This window comes from Temnothorax americanus, unplaced genomic scaffold, assembly GCF_048541705.1.
Source record: "Temnothorax americanus isolate GAGA-0224 unplaced genomic scaffold, ASM4854170v1 Scaffold8, whole genome shotgun sequence".
NCBI classification, from domain to species: Eukaryota; Metazoa; Arthropoda; class Insecta; order Hymenoptera; family Formicidae; genus Temnothorax; species Temnothorax americanus.
In genome coordinates, this window is record NW_027509802.1 from 996572 (window position 1) to 1014043 (window position 17472).

General features: G+C 37.9%; 3 protein-coding genes across 3 annotated transcripts in view; 1 reads left to right on the forward strand and 2 right to left on the reverse strand.

The window, feature by feature from the left end:
* LOC143907257 (unc-112-related protein) overlaps positions 1-3574 on the forward strand; it is a 40532-nt gene extending 36958 nt beyond the window's left edge. The window contains exons 4-8 of the mRNA XM_077423903.1: positions 148-567; positions 1175-1603; positions 1878-2090; positions 2171-2407; positions 2809-3574. Of these exons, the coding sequence (XP_077280029.1) occupies positions 148-567; positions 1175-1603; positions 1878-2090; positions 2171-2407; positions 2809-3009 (1500 nt within the window). The 3' untranslated portion in view covers positions 3010-3574. The remainder of the gene's footprint in view (positions 1-147; positions 568-1174; positions 1604-1877; positions 2091-2170; positions 2408-2808) is intronic.
* Positions 3575-5638: 2064 nt separating this feature from the next.
* Positions 5639-8454, reverse strand: Tssk (Testis-specific serine/threonine kinase). The gene is made up of 4 exons (XM_077423916.1): positions 8317-8454; positions 7878-8051; positions 6926-7591; positions 5639-6474 (listed from the first exon to the last, which is right to left on the reverse strand). Exons 1-4 carry the CDS (start codon positions 8398-8400, stop codon positions 6313-6315), a joined length of 1086 nt encoding a protein of 361 aa, XP_077280042.1. The 5' UTR covers positions 8401-8454; the 3' UTR covers positions 5639-6312.
* Positions 8455-8575: 121 nt separating this feature from the next.
* Positions 8576-17233, reverse strand: Gluprors (Glutamyl-prolyl-tRNA synthetase). Its single transcript, XM_077423898.1, has 13 exons — positions 17008-17233; positions 15750-15932; positions 15178-15578; positions 14737-15088; positions 14485-14656; positions 13798-14199; positions 13270-13723; positions 12977-13189; positions 11449-12915; positions 10975-11373; positions 10496-10884; positions 10266-10409; positions 8576-9432 (listed from the first exon to the last, which is right to left on the reverse strand). Exons 1-13 carry the CDS (start codon positions 17048-17050, stop codon positions 9264-9266), a joined length of 4788 nt encoding a protein of 1595 aa, XP_077280024.1. The 5' UTR covers positions 17051-17233; the 3' UTR covers positions 8576-9263.
* Positions 17234-17472: the final 239 nt, after the last annotated feature.

A 17472-nucleotide genomic window follows, 5' to 3' on the forward strand; every position in this document is an offset into this window, starting at 1 on the left:
TAATTTCTTTGAAAAAGGATCAAAATAGAATGAATTTTATGGAATGTACGGTCACGATATGTTGGACAGATCTGAATAACGTAGATAACGTGATCATGTGGTAGTTATTTTATGACGACGCATCAAATTTACGCTTGCAATTTCCAGCATACCGGCACGTGGAAGAGGAACAACAACTCCTCCGGCTTCGGCAGCACCGGCTCCTTCAACGCGAATAACAGCACTATGAGCCTCGAGGCGTTGAACGGCGGACTGACGGAGTCCTTGGCGCAAAGCCCAACGTCGATCTCGCCGGAGGTGCGGGTGAAGCTGGTCAGGCCGAAGAGCCTGATCGAGAGGGCGAGAATGAACGTCGCCTGGCTGGATTCCTCCCTGTCGATCATGGAGCAGGGTATTCGCGAATTCGACACGCTCAGGCTGAAGTTCAAATTCTACTCCTTCTACGACCTGAATCCGAAGACCGACGCGGTGCGCATCAACATGATTTACGAGCAAGCCAAGTGGCAGTTGCTCGCGGAGGAGATCGACTGCACTGAGGAGGAGATGCTGATGTTCGCGGCGCTTCAGGTATCTGAACGATCATTGTGTCGGCAGAAATGATCATTAATACGTTGACTCTCTCTCTCTGGCACGATGGTCACTCGTCATATGCTGTCGAAATTTTTTAAAACGCTTGTAGAAAATAAACGCGGTCTAATGTAAAATGTTAAATGGTATAAATAGACCGACGTGACAAGAACCGATATGGAGATTCGCTTATAAATATTACGACAGATGCAAATGTATCACGCAGGCGGATAGAGACATTGGAATGCGTTCGTATCTCGGTTTTCGATATTCGATCCTTCCATTCTTTGCGACCATATATACGACTCACCGTGCCGGTTTGTTCTCGATATATTTATGCCGCTCCGTCGCGAGGGAGGAACCCCACGCGACGCATAATACATGCAACGAGCCACGTCCTTGAACCGATTGCTTCGCCAGCCGGTGTTCCACCATAGCCGCGATGCCGTCACGTGACAACACAACCAAGAAAAGATATGTGATCATCTCGCCTCGACCCACAAAATGTGTTTTGTACCTCTTGCACACCCACTTTCCCCGTCCTCGCGACGTTGAACGGAAAGGAAAAAAAAAAACAAGAAATGTTACCTACGCTTCTCCATTGCAGGTACAAGTGAATCTTCAGGCGAGCGTGCCGCAACCCACTTACGACAGCAACGGAGCGACTTCGCCCGTCGAGGACGATATCGACGCAGCCTTGACAGATCTGCAGGTGACCCTGGAGGGCAGCAACATCAGCAACGGACCCAGCGACATTACGCAGGTGCCCGAGCTCTGCGACGAACTGCGTTTCTTCAAGCCGAAGCGTTTCACATTGAAAGCCTTCAAACGCTATTGGTTTACGTGCCGCGATCTCCAGCTCAGGCTCTACAAAAGCAGAGAGGAGGCGGGTGGCTCGGAATCGCCGGTCTACGTGATCAATTTGCGCGGCTGCGAGGTCACGCCGGACGTACATCTGTCGCAAGGTCGCTACGGGATCAGACTGGAGGTGCCCAGCGCCGAAGGCATGACCGAGATGTGGATAAGATGCGACAACGTAAGCGGATTAAACTCGCATTAATGTGGCGTGTCGTCGCCAAGCAGCAGCATTATTGAATTAACCGTTCTCAAATGTAATTAACGCTTGTCACACGTTGGAGTTTGGCCACACGCCAACATATAATAACATACATGTTGCATCGAAAACGAACGGAGTTCTCACGAGTGGAGTTTCTCTCAAGTTTTACGAAATAAAAACTAAATGTTAGAACTGATTCGATTCCCAGATACTCGCTTCAATTCGATCCTATCACGATTCTTTATTATTCTAGGAACAACAATACGCAAAGTGGATGGCCGCGTGCAGATTAGCAGCCAAGGGCCGCACCCTCGCCGATGCGTCCTACGAGAGCGAGGTCAACAGTATCACAGCTTTTCTGCAACTGCAGAGGCCCGCGCCCGCGCCGGCCATCAATCCGAGCGCTTTGGACATCGTACCGGAAGACTATGTCGCGCCTAGATTTGCGAAGAAGTTCAAAGGAAAGGTAACAAATCATTCGCATTCGAATAAGTGATGAATGATCGAAACAACTAGTCGCATTGACACTTCTTGTTTTCCACATAGTTGGTGCAGAGAATCTTGGAAGCACACGCAAACGTTAAAGACCTGCACCTCATCGAGGCGAAGTTGAATTATATTAAGGCATGGCAGTCTCTGCCGGAATACGGTATCTCGCTTTTTGTCGTGCGATTTACCGGTAAGAGCAAGGACGAGCTGCTAGGTATCGCCAATAACAGGCTAATGCGGATGGATCTTCACAGTGGCGATCATCTAAAGACTTGGAGATATAACACCATGAAGGTACGTATTTATTTGCATATTTTATGTGTTGTTTGTATCTTCTCGTAAACTTTTATTCGCGGATATCCCTAAACGCGCTTTTTTCCAGATACTTGGGGCAATTTTGAACTAATTTTTTTTTTTTTTACAAAAATATCCGTATTTCTTCTGATTATGAATTAAAAATAATGGATCCCCCGAAAATTAAATTCTAGAGCAAGAAAATAGATATATTCTTTTAATATCTTTTTAATTCATACAGACTTTGGTAAAGTTATAATGTTTTGAAAATCGAAAAGTAACGATAAATTTTGGATACAGAAAAATCGTTTAAAATTGACTGGAGTTCCATAGTTCTAAGACACTTTTAATGAAAAATATATATCTCAAAATAAAAATGCATGACCTTATCTCTTTTACAGGCGTGGAACGTTAACTGGGAAGTAAAGCACATGATGGTACAATTCGAGGAAGAAAATATTATTTTTGAATGTCAATCAGCGGACTGCAAGGTTGTCCATGAATTCATAGGAGGCTACATCTTCCTATCAATGCGCTCGAAAGAAGCGAATCAAACGTTGAACGAGGAGATGTTCCACAAGTTGACCGGTGGATGGATTTAATCCAGTACTGCAACGAGTGTATAAAACCGAAACTAACATATTCTGAAAAGCGATGATGAGATGCGTTCCACGCATTACCTATTCGCGCTCGTTACGTGCCTGTTCAAGGACCGACCGTTTTTGCATGCTGGTTGACACTTGTAAAAATATTTAAATCTGGTCGTATTTATCATGTTTTAACATTGTATACTGTAAATAGAATATTGTGCCCCTTCTACGCGTAAGCGGTAGTGGAGGCAAATTAGGTTTTTATCTCGGAACCGGTTAAAACTACTCGGATTTAAACGTTTTTTTTTTTTTTTTTTATGTAGGTATTTAAAAACACTACAATGTTTATAGGTTAAAAATTGACGCTTTAAATAGGAAATTCAAGAAAATTCCGAAAAATTGAAATTCTAAGACAAAACATTTTTTAAACGTACTAGCTTGCATTTTTTGCTTATAAACTTAAAATAATTATAAAAAAGAGGTTTATCAGATAGTTAATTATGTTTTTATTGATTACAATTTATAAAATTCGAAATGTAATATTTTACAGAATAAAAAATAACATTACAAAAGTGAATAAATGTGATATATTTTAAATATTTTTTTAAACTTTTTCCTCGAGTTTTTATTTTCTACCAAAATCGTAGGGGAACAATTGGAGCAGTTGTCGCCGTTGCATCCTGAGCAAGCTGGTGAACAGAATAATCCCGTTTTCCTGCCTGCATCCACAATTTCCTCCACATCCTGATTTGCATTTGCAAAAGATGATTTTTATCAATTTTTCAGGGGCAGGTTGCCGATTCATGGGATTTGGCATTAAAAAATTACCAATTTTCCATCCCCATTCGTTTGGTATAAAATTATTACCTAACCATAATTGCGTTTGAAGATGAACTTTTTTTAAGGTAGTTCTCTTGTTCTTATACTAAAGAAAATCGATTTTCTATAGATTTTTTTGAAACTGTGAATATACGTTATGTTAGGTGTGCTTTGTGCACACCTTATGGTGTTATAAATTTCAGTACCTCTTCCGGTATAAAAAATCAAGATACTGAGCCTTAAAGTTTCAACTTTTACTAATGAAAAGGTTTTCCAGGCCAAACGGTAAGAGATACGAGGTTGGCCAAGAGGACCAAAGTTGCTCCTCTCGTCGAGTTCTACAAGGAAAAAATGTCAAAATTAAAAAAAATTAAATTTAAAAATTTTTTTGGTAAAAATTGAAACTTTGAGGCTCAGTATCTTGATTTTTTATACCGGAAGAGGTACTGAAATTTATACCATGCATAAAGCACACCTAAATTAACGTATATTCACAGTTTTAAGAAAATCTATAAAATATCGATTTTCTCTAGTATAGCATAACGAAAAATATTCGGGTACAATTATTCAATTTACCGTGCACAGCTGATGCAGCTCTAGAACACTTAAAAAAAGTTTATCTTTAAACGCAATTATGATTAGGTAATAATTTGATACCAAACGAACGGGGATAGAAAATTGGTAATTTTTTAATGCCAAATCCCATAAATCAGCAACCTGCCCCTGAAAAATCATCTTTTGCATCTGCAGATTTTCTTTTGCAAATCAAGATGTGGAGGAAATTGTGGATGCAGGAAAACGGGATTATTCTGTTCACCAGCTTGCTCCAGGATGCAACGGCGACAACTGCTCCAATTGTTCCCCTACGATTTTGGTAGAAAATGAACTCGAGGAAGAAATTTAAAAAAATATTTAAAATATAAGAACTTAAACATTTAAATTCAAACATTGTGTAAAGAAACAATATAAACTATTTACCTACTTTCATATTTTGTATCACATTTATTCACTTTTGTAATGTTATTTTTTATTCTGTAAAATATTGCATTTCGAATTTTATAAATTGTAATTAATAAAAACATAATTAACTATCTGAGAAATCTTTTTTTTATAATTATTTTAAGCTTATAAGCAAAAAATGCAAGCTAGTAAGTTTAAAAAATGTTTTGTCTTAGAATTTCAATTTTTCGGAATTATCTTGAATTTCCTATTTAAAGCGTCAATTTTTAACCCATAAACATTTTAGTGTTTTTAATTACCTACATTTAAAAAAAAAAACGTTCAAATCCGAGTAGTTTTAACCGGTTCCGAGATAACGCACTTTTTTGGTCTAATTTGCCTCCACTACGGAAGAGTTTTAGTAACTATCGTAACTATACAGTTATTTTTATTCGACAGGAGGCTAATTCAGAAAAATGTTTACCGATGTGTTTACCTTATTATTAAGGTACTAATAATATTGACAATCGTCACAATTATGGTTTGTTTTGCACGAAAAAAAAGTTTTCTATATTTACAACGGTTTTATAAATAAACATCTGCGAAACTACTTTACAAAGATGAAGATTATACCTTTATACGAAACTTTTGCTATTTAGAAAAATAATTGATTAAATAATGCCGAATTTAGGAACAAATAGTAAAGCCCGTACAAGCAAAAATCTATGGAAAATATCGCGGAATGTTAGATAACGCTTTACACAAAAAAAGTAAGAAGGATAGCGTGAAACCGTCTGTGGTTTCGAGTGTTTTATATTCTACAGCTGTCCCAAAAGAGTTAATCCGAAAATTATTTTCAAACGGCAATTTCTTTTCCGTCGCATAAAAAACTTAATTCTTATAATCTCCCCTCTCATATTGCGTGTCAGTATCCTCTTCAGTGTCACAAGGTGCTATACTAACCGAGCTCGACTTCACAACGCAAAAGATCGAATCGTGTAAATTATTTGTTATTTTCATGTAAATTAGATGTAGAAGAAGAAATATATCACTTATATCGTTATATATTACATTCACAGGAGATACCCCATTATATGTGTATGTAACAAAAAAAAAGATTATAGTTTTGTATATTAATAGGCAGTAACTGTACAATAAACTTATTAATGTATTCGACAGATTTTTTAATTCCTATTCTCTCCATTGTGCCGTGAAATCAATAACATACTATAATTCGACAATTTATAGAAAAAAAGTGAAAATTGATTTTATTAAATAACATTTAACGTTAATTGATTAAATTTCCCTCGTGTTACTTTTGACAGGTAATTTACATCAACTTGCAATATTATAGACTTTATTAAGCAACAATATGTTATCAACATCCATGTAAGTTTGCATTGGTCGTGCAATCCAATAGGAAATTAAGAAAAAATATTCGTAAAAACAAGTGTAAATGTTTTCGAAAATAATTGTTTGACATTTTTAGCCTGCAATCTCTTGTATTTTCAATTTTATAGCTTGTCGATGTGTGATTAATTCTCTTCGCGTGTCTTCTTATCCCACGGTGATAGGCAGTTGCTGATCTTTCCCCGAGGTATTTACCGTCTTCGAGGACGGTTGATTCTTATTGTCCGAATTTTTCAATGCAGGTAGTGCCCTCGTTACGACAGGTACGTTTCCGATTCCCGACCCGCCCAGATTACCGCCTCCGCACATCTAATTGCACAGGCGACAAATCGTTATACGCTTCTTCGAAATAATTTTTGTGCGGCACGTTGCAATTATTTCTCAGACTTATTATGTGAACAATTGCGCGCTCAAAAGTAAATTAATTTTTATGTAGCAATCTTTATAAAACCCTATGTTACGTATTTAAAAACTCTTGTATCATGTCGATCAAGACTCCTGGTTTCTCACTGCAGGTGAATTATAACAGCGTAATGTAAGTTTTGTCTTTACACTTCAAGACACATTAAAATCAATTTTTTGCACACATTGTAACTCTTATTATAATAATCTTACAATGCTATTTCAATTAATAGCTAACAAAAAAAATGCTTTTTATAATGCATAAAAAACATTCCTCGCTTCTGTTATCATGATCCACTATGACTAAGAGACCAGGAACCTTTAATGTAATTCTATAATTAATGCTGTTTGTCGTAACCGGAGTATGACTAGGCGGTGCTGAGTGGACGAGTCTGCCGACGAGGGAGCCCGTTCTATCCTTCCTCGCTCTCACCCACTCGTGGCCCAGCACCCTCTCGAGCGTAAGCCTAAGAGTGATGTCCGGCTCGAGGATCTGCCGGACGATGTTCTTCGCCAGCGCGGACACGGTGTCGCGGACACGGGACCTGAATACCCAGTTGCGCGACATCTGGTCCTTGAGGAGCTTCCGCAGATTTTCGTCGTCGAACGGCATCGTCGCGTTCATCATGATAAAGAGGATGATGCCGAGCGACCAAACGTCCGCCAATTTCGGATTGTACGGAGTGCCGGCAACGACTTCCGGCGCGGCGTAAGCCGCCGAGCCGCAGTACGTCTGGCTTAGCACCCGCCTGCCCTCGTGGTCCATGCAGAACCTGGCAAAACCGAAGTCCGCCAGTTTCACATTGAACTTCCGCGAGAGTAGTATGTTCTCGCACTTGAGATCCCGGTGGGCGATGTTCTTGCTGTGCAGGTAGTGCAAGCCGGACGCCATCTGACGAAACCACAATCGCGACTGTTGTTCCGGCACTATGCCGTTGGTCTGCACGAAGTCCAGGAGATCGCCATTGTCGGCGTAGCGCATGAAGATGAAAACGCGCGGGCCGCGCTGCAGGATGCTGTGCACCTGTGCTCGACGAAATTAGGATTGCTGACGCGTTAACGTCAGAATTGGGCGAAATGCGATCAAATTACATTAGATTACAATTGCTAATCGTCATTACATTAATCGCAATGATCCCTTATCACCCACATAACTTTATTATGATAATAAAGTTCCAATATATCCCTTTTCGAGTAGAGAACTCAAAGTTACTTTCAATTGCCATTGTCTCATGAGTTAACGTATGAGTCTCCAATCATTCATCCCTTATCAAAGACGAAGAGATGAGCATTTTCCTGGTTACTCTTACTTGAATGATATGCGGATTTTCTATCTTCGTTAGGATTTCAAGCTCGCGGGGAAAAAACTTGTCCAAGAAGTCGTTTGGCGCTTTCTCCTTATCGAAAATCTTACAGGCCAGACGCATCTTCTTAGAACTCGCTCCATCGATATACTCTGCTAGATGGACGGTCGCGTAAGAACCCTGAAAACGATAATTCCGCGTATTATAAAACGCAAAATTTGTAGTCATGGTATCTGGCGCGGTCGACCAACACCATCAAACAACAAGATGAAAAGAGATAAAAATCACCTATGTAATAAATAGAAAACAGTCAAGAGGCTGATTAAATAGTAGCCAAAAGCCATTGTACAAATTGAAGAAAATGCTATCGCGAGAACGGACGAAGAAGCGGGAAAATATTAAAACGCGTAAGAGAAACGAAAGACAAGAGGGAACAACGAACAACCTGTCCGATCTTCTTGCCTATGAGATAGCCCCGCTGCTCAAGAGCGTTCACCTCCGAATTTCGGGGGCTGAGTCGCGTGGCCATGCCAATAATCCTTCATCGATTCCTCATCACTGACCCTTCCCCTCCTGAGGACGGGCAGTCAGTCGAGTCCTCGATCGTCTTCTCGCCACGACACGTGCGTAAGAGACGTTTGCAGGATTCACCCGGAAAATTTCTCTATTTTGCTCCCTTCGCGTTCACGCGCGCTATTCCTCGGCCGGCAGTGGCAGGTTTCGTTGACGCGATCTCAGCGGTACGCGAAGCATCACCGAGTACCACGACGGAATGGTGTTTCGCTGCTACGTCGACGCTTCCGGTGACAATGCGGATCCGTTCGGTCATTTGAAGCGGCTGCGAGCACTAGAATTTTGGACAAGCCCGGGACCAGCTTGTGCCTGGTATGCGACGGGAGGAAGGTAAGGATCCGCGTCTCATTCGAGCGCAGCCATTATACTTGGAAAAGTGAGAAACAATCAACGCGCGGAATCGATCGTGCGTGCGAATCTCGGACCGCTTCTCGCCACGGAGTCCTGAAGCTGCCTGAAGCCACGAGTCAATTTTTGGGCCATGCTCGCCGGCGACTCCGTCCCCTGAGTCTCCTCGTCTCTCCTCAGAAACATAATAATGCTAATTTCGTCGAGAGAGAGAGAGAGAGAGAGAGAGAGAGAGAGAGAGAGAGATCAAAAGAAATAAATAAAAATCAAATAAAAATGGACAATACTGGAGTGGATAACGAATGTTGAGTGAAATTAAATATAAGAACTATTTGCATTATTAAATATATGTATTCATATATATAGAGTCTATAATTATAACTTTAAATGACAAATTCCATATTACTTACATACAAAAATCTCAGTAAAATTTATTACATATTATATGTATATGAACCTTTTGTGGATGCGTTAGTAACTACGTCCAAAAAGTGTATAAAACTTTGCTTTGTTCTCGCAATCTTGGTAAATACATTTCAACTCATTGATACTTTCGATAGGTTTCGTCAATTTTGGCTGCTTAAATGGTATACACAGACTCTTGGCGCCCATAGTTACTGTTCCGTCCATCGTGTTCAATCTGTAATTAGTCATATTGAGTAAAAAAAGAAAGCTGCTTTAGCTTAGTCACTAAGTGACTAAATTAAAGAAAGTTTAGATATATTTTTAACAAATTTCATTTACATTTAAATTTTCAAATTATTAATGTAAAAAAAACAAATTGTAATATGTAAATACTATTAATGAATAATATGTAACATAGTGATTCAATAAAAAATAATTAAAAGGTGCAAGATGAAAAATTATTAAACAAATTACTTATTTTCACGTTTCTTTCTTTCGTCACTGAGTTAGAACATTTTAATCATCCCTTTTCTCATATGATTGCCTATATTTTATTCCAACTTTCATTATAATTTAAAAAAATCAATTCATACTTTCTTAGAAAAAGGTACATAGAAGTCGAAAAATATAACTTTAAAGAAAAGTGCTTCAAAGATTTTTTAATATTATATATCGTCACAACTCTATATAATATCTTTTGTAGTGATTAATTAAATTTTTTCTATTTATTTCGAATAAAAACTATAAATAGAGGATGTCACTAGGTGACAAATTAAATGAAAATTTAAAGCAAGATTTGTTAGTTATTTCTTAATCATCTGTTTCAACCATTAAAACCGCGGAAAAACTGATTACAATCTCTTTCAATACATAGATATTTAAAAAGCATTCCGACTAACATCAACTCAAAATGTACAGAATGTAATCTACTAAAAAAAAAAAAAAAAAAGAAAAAAAAAATTGTTTTAATTTAATATTTTAGTCATTTATAAATGCATTTTTCTGAAGTTTATGATGAGCAATATAAAGTGCATAAAAATATTTTTTATATACAGAAGGAAATTTTACCGTGCGCTTTGTTGCTTAATGTTATCTTCACACTCCGGTTCTCCGCAGAAAGGTGACAATAATAAATTCTTTTTGTCGAGCTCGAGTTTGAATTCGTTCCAGTTTTCTACCTGTTTAATATGCTCGTCTAACTTGTGCTTCGCTCTATAAACAAATAGATGAAATTGCGTGACGTCAACCATATGTTATCATGAATGTTATTGATTAAAAAATTTTTGAGTAATGTTTACCTCTGTAACAAGCTGTCTTGCACCTTTTTCAGCATACAAGTTACCGATAAAATTAACTCATCTCTTTTGACAACTTCTCGCTCAAAGTTATCTCTTCGTACTAGTGTTACTTCATTTCTTTCCATGTCTCTTGGACCGAATTCAATTCTGATTGGTACGCCTTTCAGCTCCCAGTGGTTGAACTTCCATCCAGGTGTTCGATTAGGTCTAAAATCATCCCGCACTCTTAATTTATTTATTTTCAGTTGCTTGACCAGACAGGCGCATTCATTTCGAAGTTCCGTTTTCTTTGACTCAGACATGCTTGCGACTATACCGCAGGGAATCACAATAACTTGTATTGGTGCTACATTTGGAGGTAATACCAAACCTCGATCATCTCCGTGTACCTAAATAAATAAGTATTTATTATAAAATACATAGCTTATGATGCAGCATGCCATGTGTCATCTATATATAATGATAATAATTGTAGTAACCATTATCATGACTCCAATAGTTCGTGTAGTTAAACCCCATGAATTTTGATAGACGAACGTTTTTTCTCCATCCGCGATACCTTCTACTTGGACATTAAACATTTTCGAAAAGTTTTGTCCTAGATGATGGCTCGTCGCTCCCTGTATCGCGCGACCGTTAGTTGAAATAAACGCCTCGACAGTAGTGGTATAATCGCCACCCGCGAACTTCTCCTTTTCAGTCTTACAACCCTTGATGACGGGCACCGCTAACAACTCCTCATAAACTCTAGCGTACATATCTAAAATGATCAACACTTCCTTCTCCGCTTCCATCTTCGTAGCAAACGCGGTATGACCCTCCTGCCATAAAAATTCTCTGGTGCGGAGAAACGGTTTGGGATCTTTAAATTCCCATCTCTGCAAACAAAAATAAGATAATTGAAACGGAGCAGTATTAAAGTAGAGTAAAGAAAAAAGACTAATAATACTTACCACAACGTTGTTCCATTGATTGAGCTTAAGAGGTAACTCGGTGTCAGACCTCAACCATTTGGCATAAGCCGGGTACATAACAGTCTCCGAGGTGGGCCGTATAGCTATGGGCTCCGCCATATCGTCTTCGCCGCATTTTGTTACCCACGCGACTTCCGGGGCAAAGTCCGTTATATGCGCCTTCTCCTTTTCCAATGCGCCACGAGTAACGAACATCGGAAAATAGCATGGTTCAACACCGAGCGCCTTTATCTTTTTATCGATGTACTCCTTTATCATCTCCCAGATCAAGAAACTCCACGGACGAAGAATGTAGCATCCTGACACGTCATAATATTCAATCATTCCGCTCTTCGTGATAACTTGCGAATACCAATCAAAGAAGTTCTCTTCTTTCTTCGCCTCCAGTCCTAATCTCGTCCCAGTTTTGCTTGTATCTGCATCCTGACTATCCGCGTTTTTCGCAACTTCTTGCTCCGACGTTTTTCCGGGCTTGGGAGAATTTTGCTTTTCCTTTTTCGACGCTGCCTCCGAATTCGCGGGCTTCCAATCCTGACCAGTCGTATTTCTATAGTCACTTTTCAGGCTTAAGAGAACCTTCACTTCTTGATCAATAACGCTCTTATCGGATTTCGAGCTTTTTAGATTTCGTACTTTGTCGCCCTGCTTCTTTATTTCTTCGGATATCTTCTTCGCTTTTGAAATTTCTTTGTTCTCTGGCTTTGTTTCACTTTCAATACTAGCAACTTTAGTGTCAACTGGTTTCCAATCTTGACCAGTCTCATGTTTATAATCACTTTTCAAATTTAAGAGAACCTTCACTTCTTGATCAATAACGCTCTTGTCAGCTTTCGAGGTTTTTAGATTTCGCACTTTTTCGCCTTGCTTTTTTATTTCTTCCGATATCTTCTTCGCTTTTGAAATTTCTTTGCTCTCTGGCTTTGTCTTACTTTCAGTACTAGCAACTTTATTGTCAGCTGGTTTCCAATCCCGACCAGTCGCATTTTTATAATCACTTTTCAAATTTGAGAGAACCTTCACTTCTTGATCAAGAACCTTCAGTTTTTGATCAATAATACTTTTTAGATTTTGCACTTTGTCTCCTTGCTTCTTTATTTCTTCGGATATCTTGTCTGCTTTTGAAATTTCTTTGTTCTCTGGCTTTGTCTTACTTTCAATACTAGCAACTTTAGTGTCAGCTGGTTTCCAATCCTGACCAGTCACATTTTTATAATCACTTTTCAAATTTAAGAGAACCTTCACTTCTTGATCAATAACGCTCTTGTCAGCTTTCGAGGTTTTTAGATTTCGCACTTTTTCGCCTTGCTTCTTTATTTCTTCAGATATCTTGTCTGCTTTTGAAATTTCTATGTTCTCTGACTTTGTCTTACTTTCTTCTATTTTTTCTAAAGGATTTCTGTATACGATCACTTCATCTTGATTGCTGACGCATTGCATTTTATCTTCCTAAAAATTTTCTCTTTTACTTATTGATATTAATTTAAAGATAAAGGTATACTGATTTTACCTGTTGATTACGTGACACTACAGGCGTCATATAAGGTGTTGTTGTATGTCCATCGGGTATATGGTACAATATAATAGGTTGTTCCCGTGATGAATAAGAACTAATGGTGGCATACGGAACGTCACAAATGAAAAATCCCTTCCTCTGCAGTTGAATTATCTCCCCCTTCTTCACGCGTTTGAGTTCCACTTCACCCAGCATTTGAACCTCTTTCTAAAATAAGAATTTTTATATACAATTAACGATACACATAGTAATTGCCAGTTTACTTGTTTGTAAGTAAAATTCTTTACTCTTGTATCCTTGGTAACAAAGTTTTTAAAATCGTCGTCTTTACTCAAAATCGGCACGCTCAATATGTGATCAAAGTAAACAGCATAGCATTTTATTGGATTTGACTTTTCCGCTTTTGTATCAGATCTGGGTAACGACTCAGCCAGCCATGTGATCTTCAAGGTGTTTTTGTAATTTTTATCCTCCAGATTTAGTCGTGCTTCCACATCTACTATATTCCCAGCCTCTTTATTTATTTTTAGTATCATTAAATTACCCCAATTGATAAAGGTTGCATTCTGTCCTTCGATTAATCTTTCAGCATCCTCCTTTTCTATCAATATTTTAGGGCCCACTCGCACTCGTTTGGTACCTTTAGATGAATCTTTAGGATGATTTTGCACACTCAACCACTCTTCTTTAGCATCTACTACATTCACCGGTATCATTTCATTGTAATCCAATGAGGTATACCTAAAATTATAGATACTTTTAAAAAATATCAACATACTACTAATCCATCAAACTTTTAATTATATTTTTATTACCTGACCGCGACTGGGTCGATGACTTTTTTGTTAAAAGCCCATATTTTATCCCACTCCATGAAGACCACCGATCTGGAACTACCTTGTGCGATGATAAATTGTTTCAGACCCTCGACTGTCATTCCTCGTCTCAGAATGCCTCTCACTGTCGGAAAGCGTGGATCGTCCCAGCCATCGACTAGGCCTTCATTTACGAACCAGGTTAACTTTCGTTTAGATAAAACCGTATGCGTCATGTTTAACCGTGAATATTCCCAAATGTACGGGCGACGCAATCCCAAAGTCTCGATTATCCAATAAAATTGAGCATCTCTATCATGATACTCCGTTGTACGTAGAGTGTGAGTAACGTTCTCAATAGCGTCGACAATTGGACAGGCAAAATCATACGTAGGATACACCCTAATGTAAACAAGTAAAAGCAATAATTCTATAATAAAATTGTAATTTTTAGGCTGTACCGTAGCTCGTATTAATACTGATATAAAACAGTATTGTTAACCAAATTTATATATTTTATATTGCGAATATAGTATATAAAAAAAATAATTAGTTTAGTTATTAACATCAACAAAGTAACCCATATTAAAATTTTTTTTAAATTATAACTAAACCTTTCAAGCTATTTTGTAGATTAATAATATATAAATAGGTCTTGCTAAAATATGTATTGAAAAATATAAATACTTGTATTTGTTTCCAGTACGCGGATGAGATTCTGGCTTGCAACGGTAAATTGTTGGATCGCGCATGCATCCGTTTGTTGACTGATAATCGATCTTTGCCCTAACACAGTACTTTTGACCCTCCTCGGTACCGCGTTTCATTTCTTCCCACAATGCCAGATTATCGTCAATGGCTGTAAAGGCGGAATATTATTATTACAATAAATCGAGATAGAAAATTAATATAACGTTTTTTCTCAAAATAATTATTTACAGTTATCTCGATACGTAGATTTCAATCTCTGATCGCGTTGTTCTTTCATAAGATTCGCCGGGGTGCCATCCACGTATGCCTTTCCATTCTTAATTAACGTAGTACAATAGTCTTGTAATATCTCAAAGTAATCCGAGGTATGCGTAAAACGATCAGGCTTAATTTGCAGTAATCTTAAATCTTCCAATATAGCGTCCTCAAATTCTACGGTCTCCTTCGCTGGATTTGTGTCGTCAAATCGCATGATGAGCTGTCCTTGAAAAGCCTCGGCATAATACTGATTTAAGAGAGCTGCTTTGGCATGACCAATGTGCAGGTAGCCACTTGCTTCCGGTGGGAATCTTACCACTACCTGCAGAAGATGAGTGAACATTTTTTTAAAAGTTACAAGAGTTAAAAAATCAAAATAAATCTACTTCTCATTGTACCGCGTGACTTTACCTTGCCCATTTCTGCTCCGGGTAGATCGATAAACTTGCCCTCCTGTTTCCTTGTTTTTGTCTGCTTGGGGGCAGATTTTTCCTTCGGTTTTGAAGATGGAGGGCAGTTCTTTGCAATCATAGATATCGAGTTGCTGACAACAGGAAGCGATTGCATATGCTTGTACCATCTAGTGACGTTACAATACTTATCACTTTCGTGCAATTTTATATATTCTTCATTATGTAAAACGGAAAACACATGAATATCGGCCAATGTTAATCTATTGCCGACCAGCCATGTCCGTACTAGTAACACATCATTCATAAAGTTCAACAGATCATTCTTTTCTTTATTTTGCGATGCCATGGCACAGGAGATCCAGTGGTCGACTTCAGTTCTTTTATGAGGACAGGTATCACCTAATAATAATAGTACAAAATAAGTCATGTAATTCAATAGAATATATCTTAATTGGATTTGACATATTTGACTTTTTTTTTTTTTAGCAACTATACTTAATATTAACAATTTAGACGTGCAGATTTTTCTCTAGTTGAGCAATTACACAAACACATTTGCAAATTATATACCATAAAGCGCAGGATTTATGATCCTTGCCAAGTACCGGCTGATCTCGTTATTATGTTCGCCCAATACTTCTTCATTTTTGTCGTACAAGCAAACATTCGAATCCTTATTCCAAGTTTTGTCCCACGATATCGTTATATCTTTCTTATTTTCAGATTTGATTACTTCGGCCACTACCAGCACATCTGTACAAAATTTAACATTCAGATAAGTGACAAACAAAACCAGCATATTTCTATATCTTTATCATCAATGTTAATTAACAGACAATATCTAGTATCTATGTGTCTACAACGGTAACTAATTTGTTTCATAGAAAAGATACTTAAACAACAGCATTAGACCTATAATTAATTTAAAACGATAATTATTACACTATTACGTTGCTCTATTCCAAATTAAATTTTACACGTCATTACATTATTTCATATATAAAATACTATTACATTTTATGCCAAGTTGAACTTTACGATAAATTTTCTAGAATATCGATATCTAAATAATTGTTAAAAAATTAGAAATTATGACGCAATTTTCAATTCAACTAGTTTTACGTTTTACAGTAAAGTCTGTTTGACATCCAGTTTCGACATTTCCTAAGTAATATATAAAAGTTCTTAAAAAATGGACAGTCTTGCATTACGCAAGCACGTGGGTTACAAACTGAACAAGCATGACGAAATTATCGAACGAGTTTCACTAATTGTTCCTCAGTAAACTCGTGTATTTTCCACGTCGCGCTAATATGTAACGACTAACGACATGTGACGCGCTACTTGCATGGTATTATTATCGAAAGCGTCTTTATTCATCGCGCGTGAAAAAACATCTGGAATATTTGAATTGCTACACGACTCGACGTGACGTGACGCAACAAACGTGAAAAATGTCGATAAATGCGGCAATAATGCAGAAAGTAGAGAAGTATAAATACTTTTAAAAAATTTGAAAATCTATTTAAAAAAAGAGGGGAACATTCGTCGCAACAATTATTATTTGTCTCCCCTCTGTTCCAGACAGAGAACGCTCTTCGTAGAACGTTCCGCGCGAGGCCTCATTCTCGAAAAATATCCCATACGATATTTTATGAACGTCACGTACTACTTATGAATCACACTTTGCAAGTGTGCTATTGATTGCAAAGTGTGATATTCGTAACATATCGTATTGGATATTTTTCGAGAATTAAGCCCCAGGGAAAGCTAAAAAATGATGAAACGGACGTTCAGATTCCGAGCCATTGATCTCAATAGATTTTACCTAGCGAAGGACGCGCTGGGTCAAGAACAATTTTAAGCGCCATTGTCTTCGCACGTTCACTCCAAGCGAAACGGATTCAGTGTCAGCATGCGCCGATGAAAGTTAATGTTGTTAATAATCACACTCCACACGGCAGATTCAGCGTTGAGGTTAAGCTCTCGCCAGAATCCGGAGTGGCTCGTGGTTCGTGGCCCGTGGCTCGGGATGGTGTCTACACTTACACCGCTCGGGAAAGCGAGGAAAGGCTGGGTTGGCTGTCGGCCTGGGACACGGTCTTACATAAGACCGTGACTTTAGTGAAGGTTCTATTTTAGGAATTTATTTTATTATCAAGATAAATCAAGGATTTTTAGTTTATCAGAATTTTATATATAGTAATAAAATACTATAAAATAATATTTTATATTTTTTAATAAAATAATGTGCTTTAATCAGACTAAAGAATTATTTCAAAAATGATTTTTT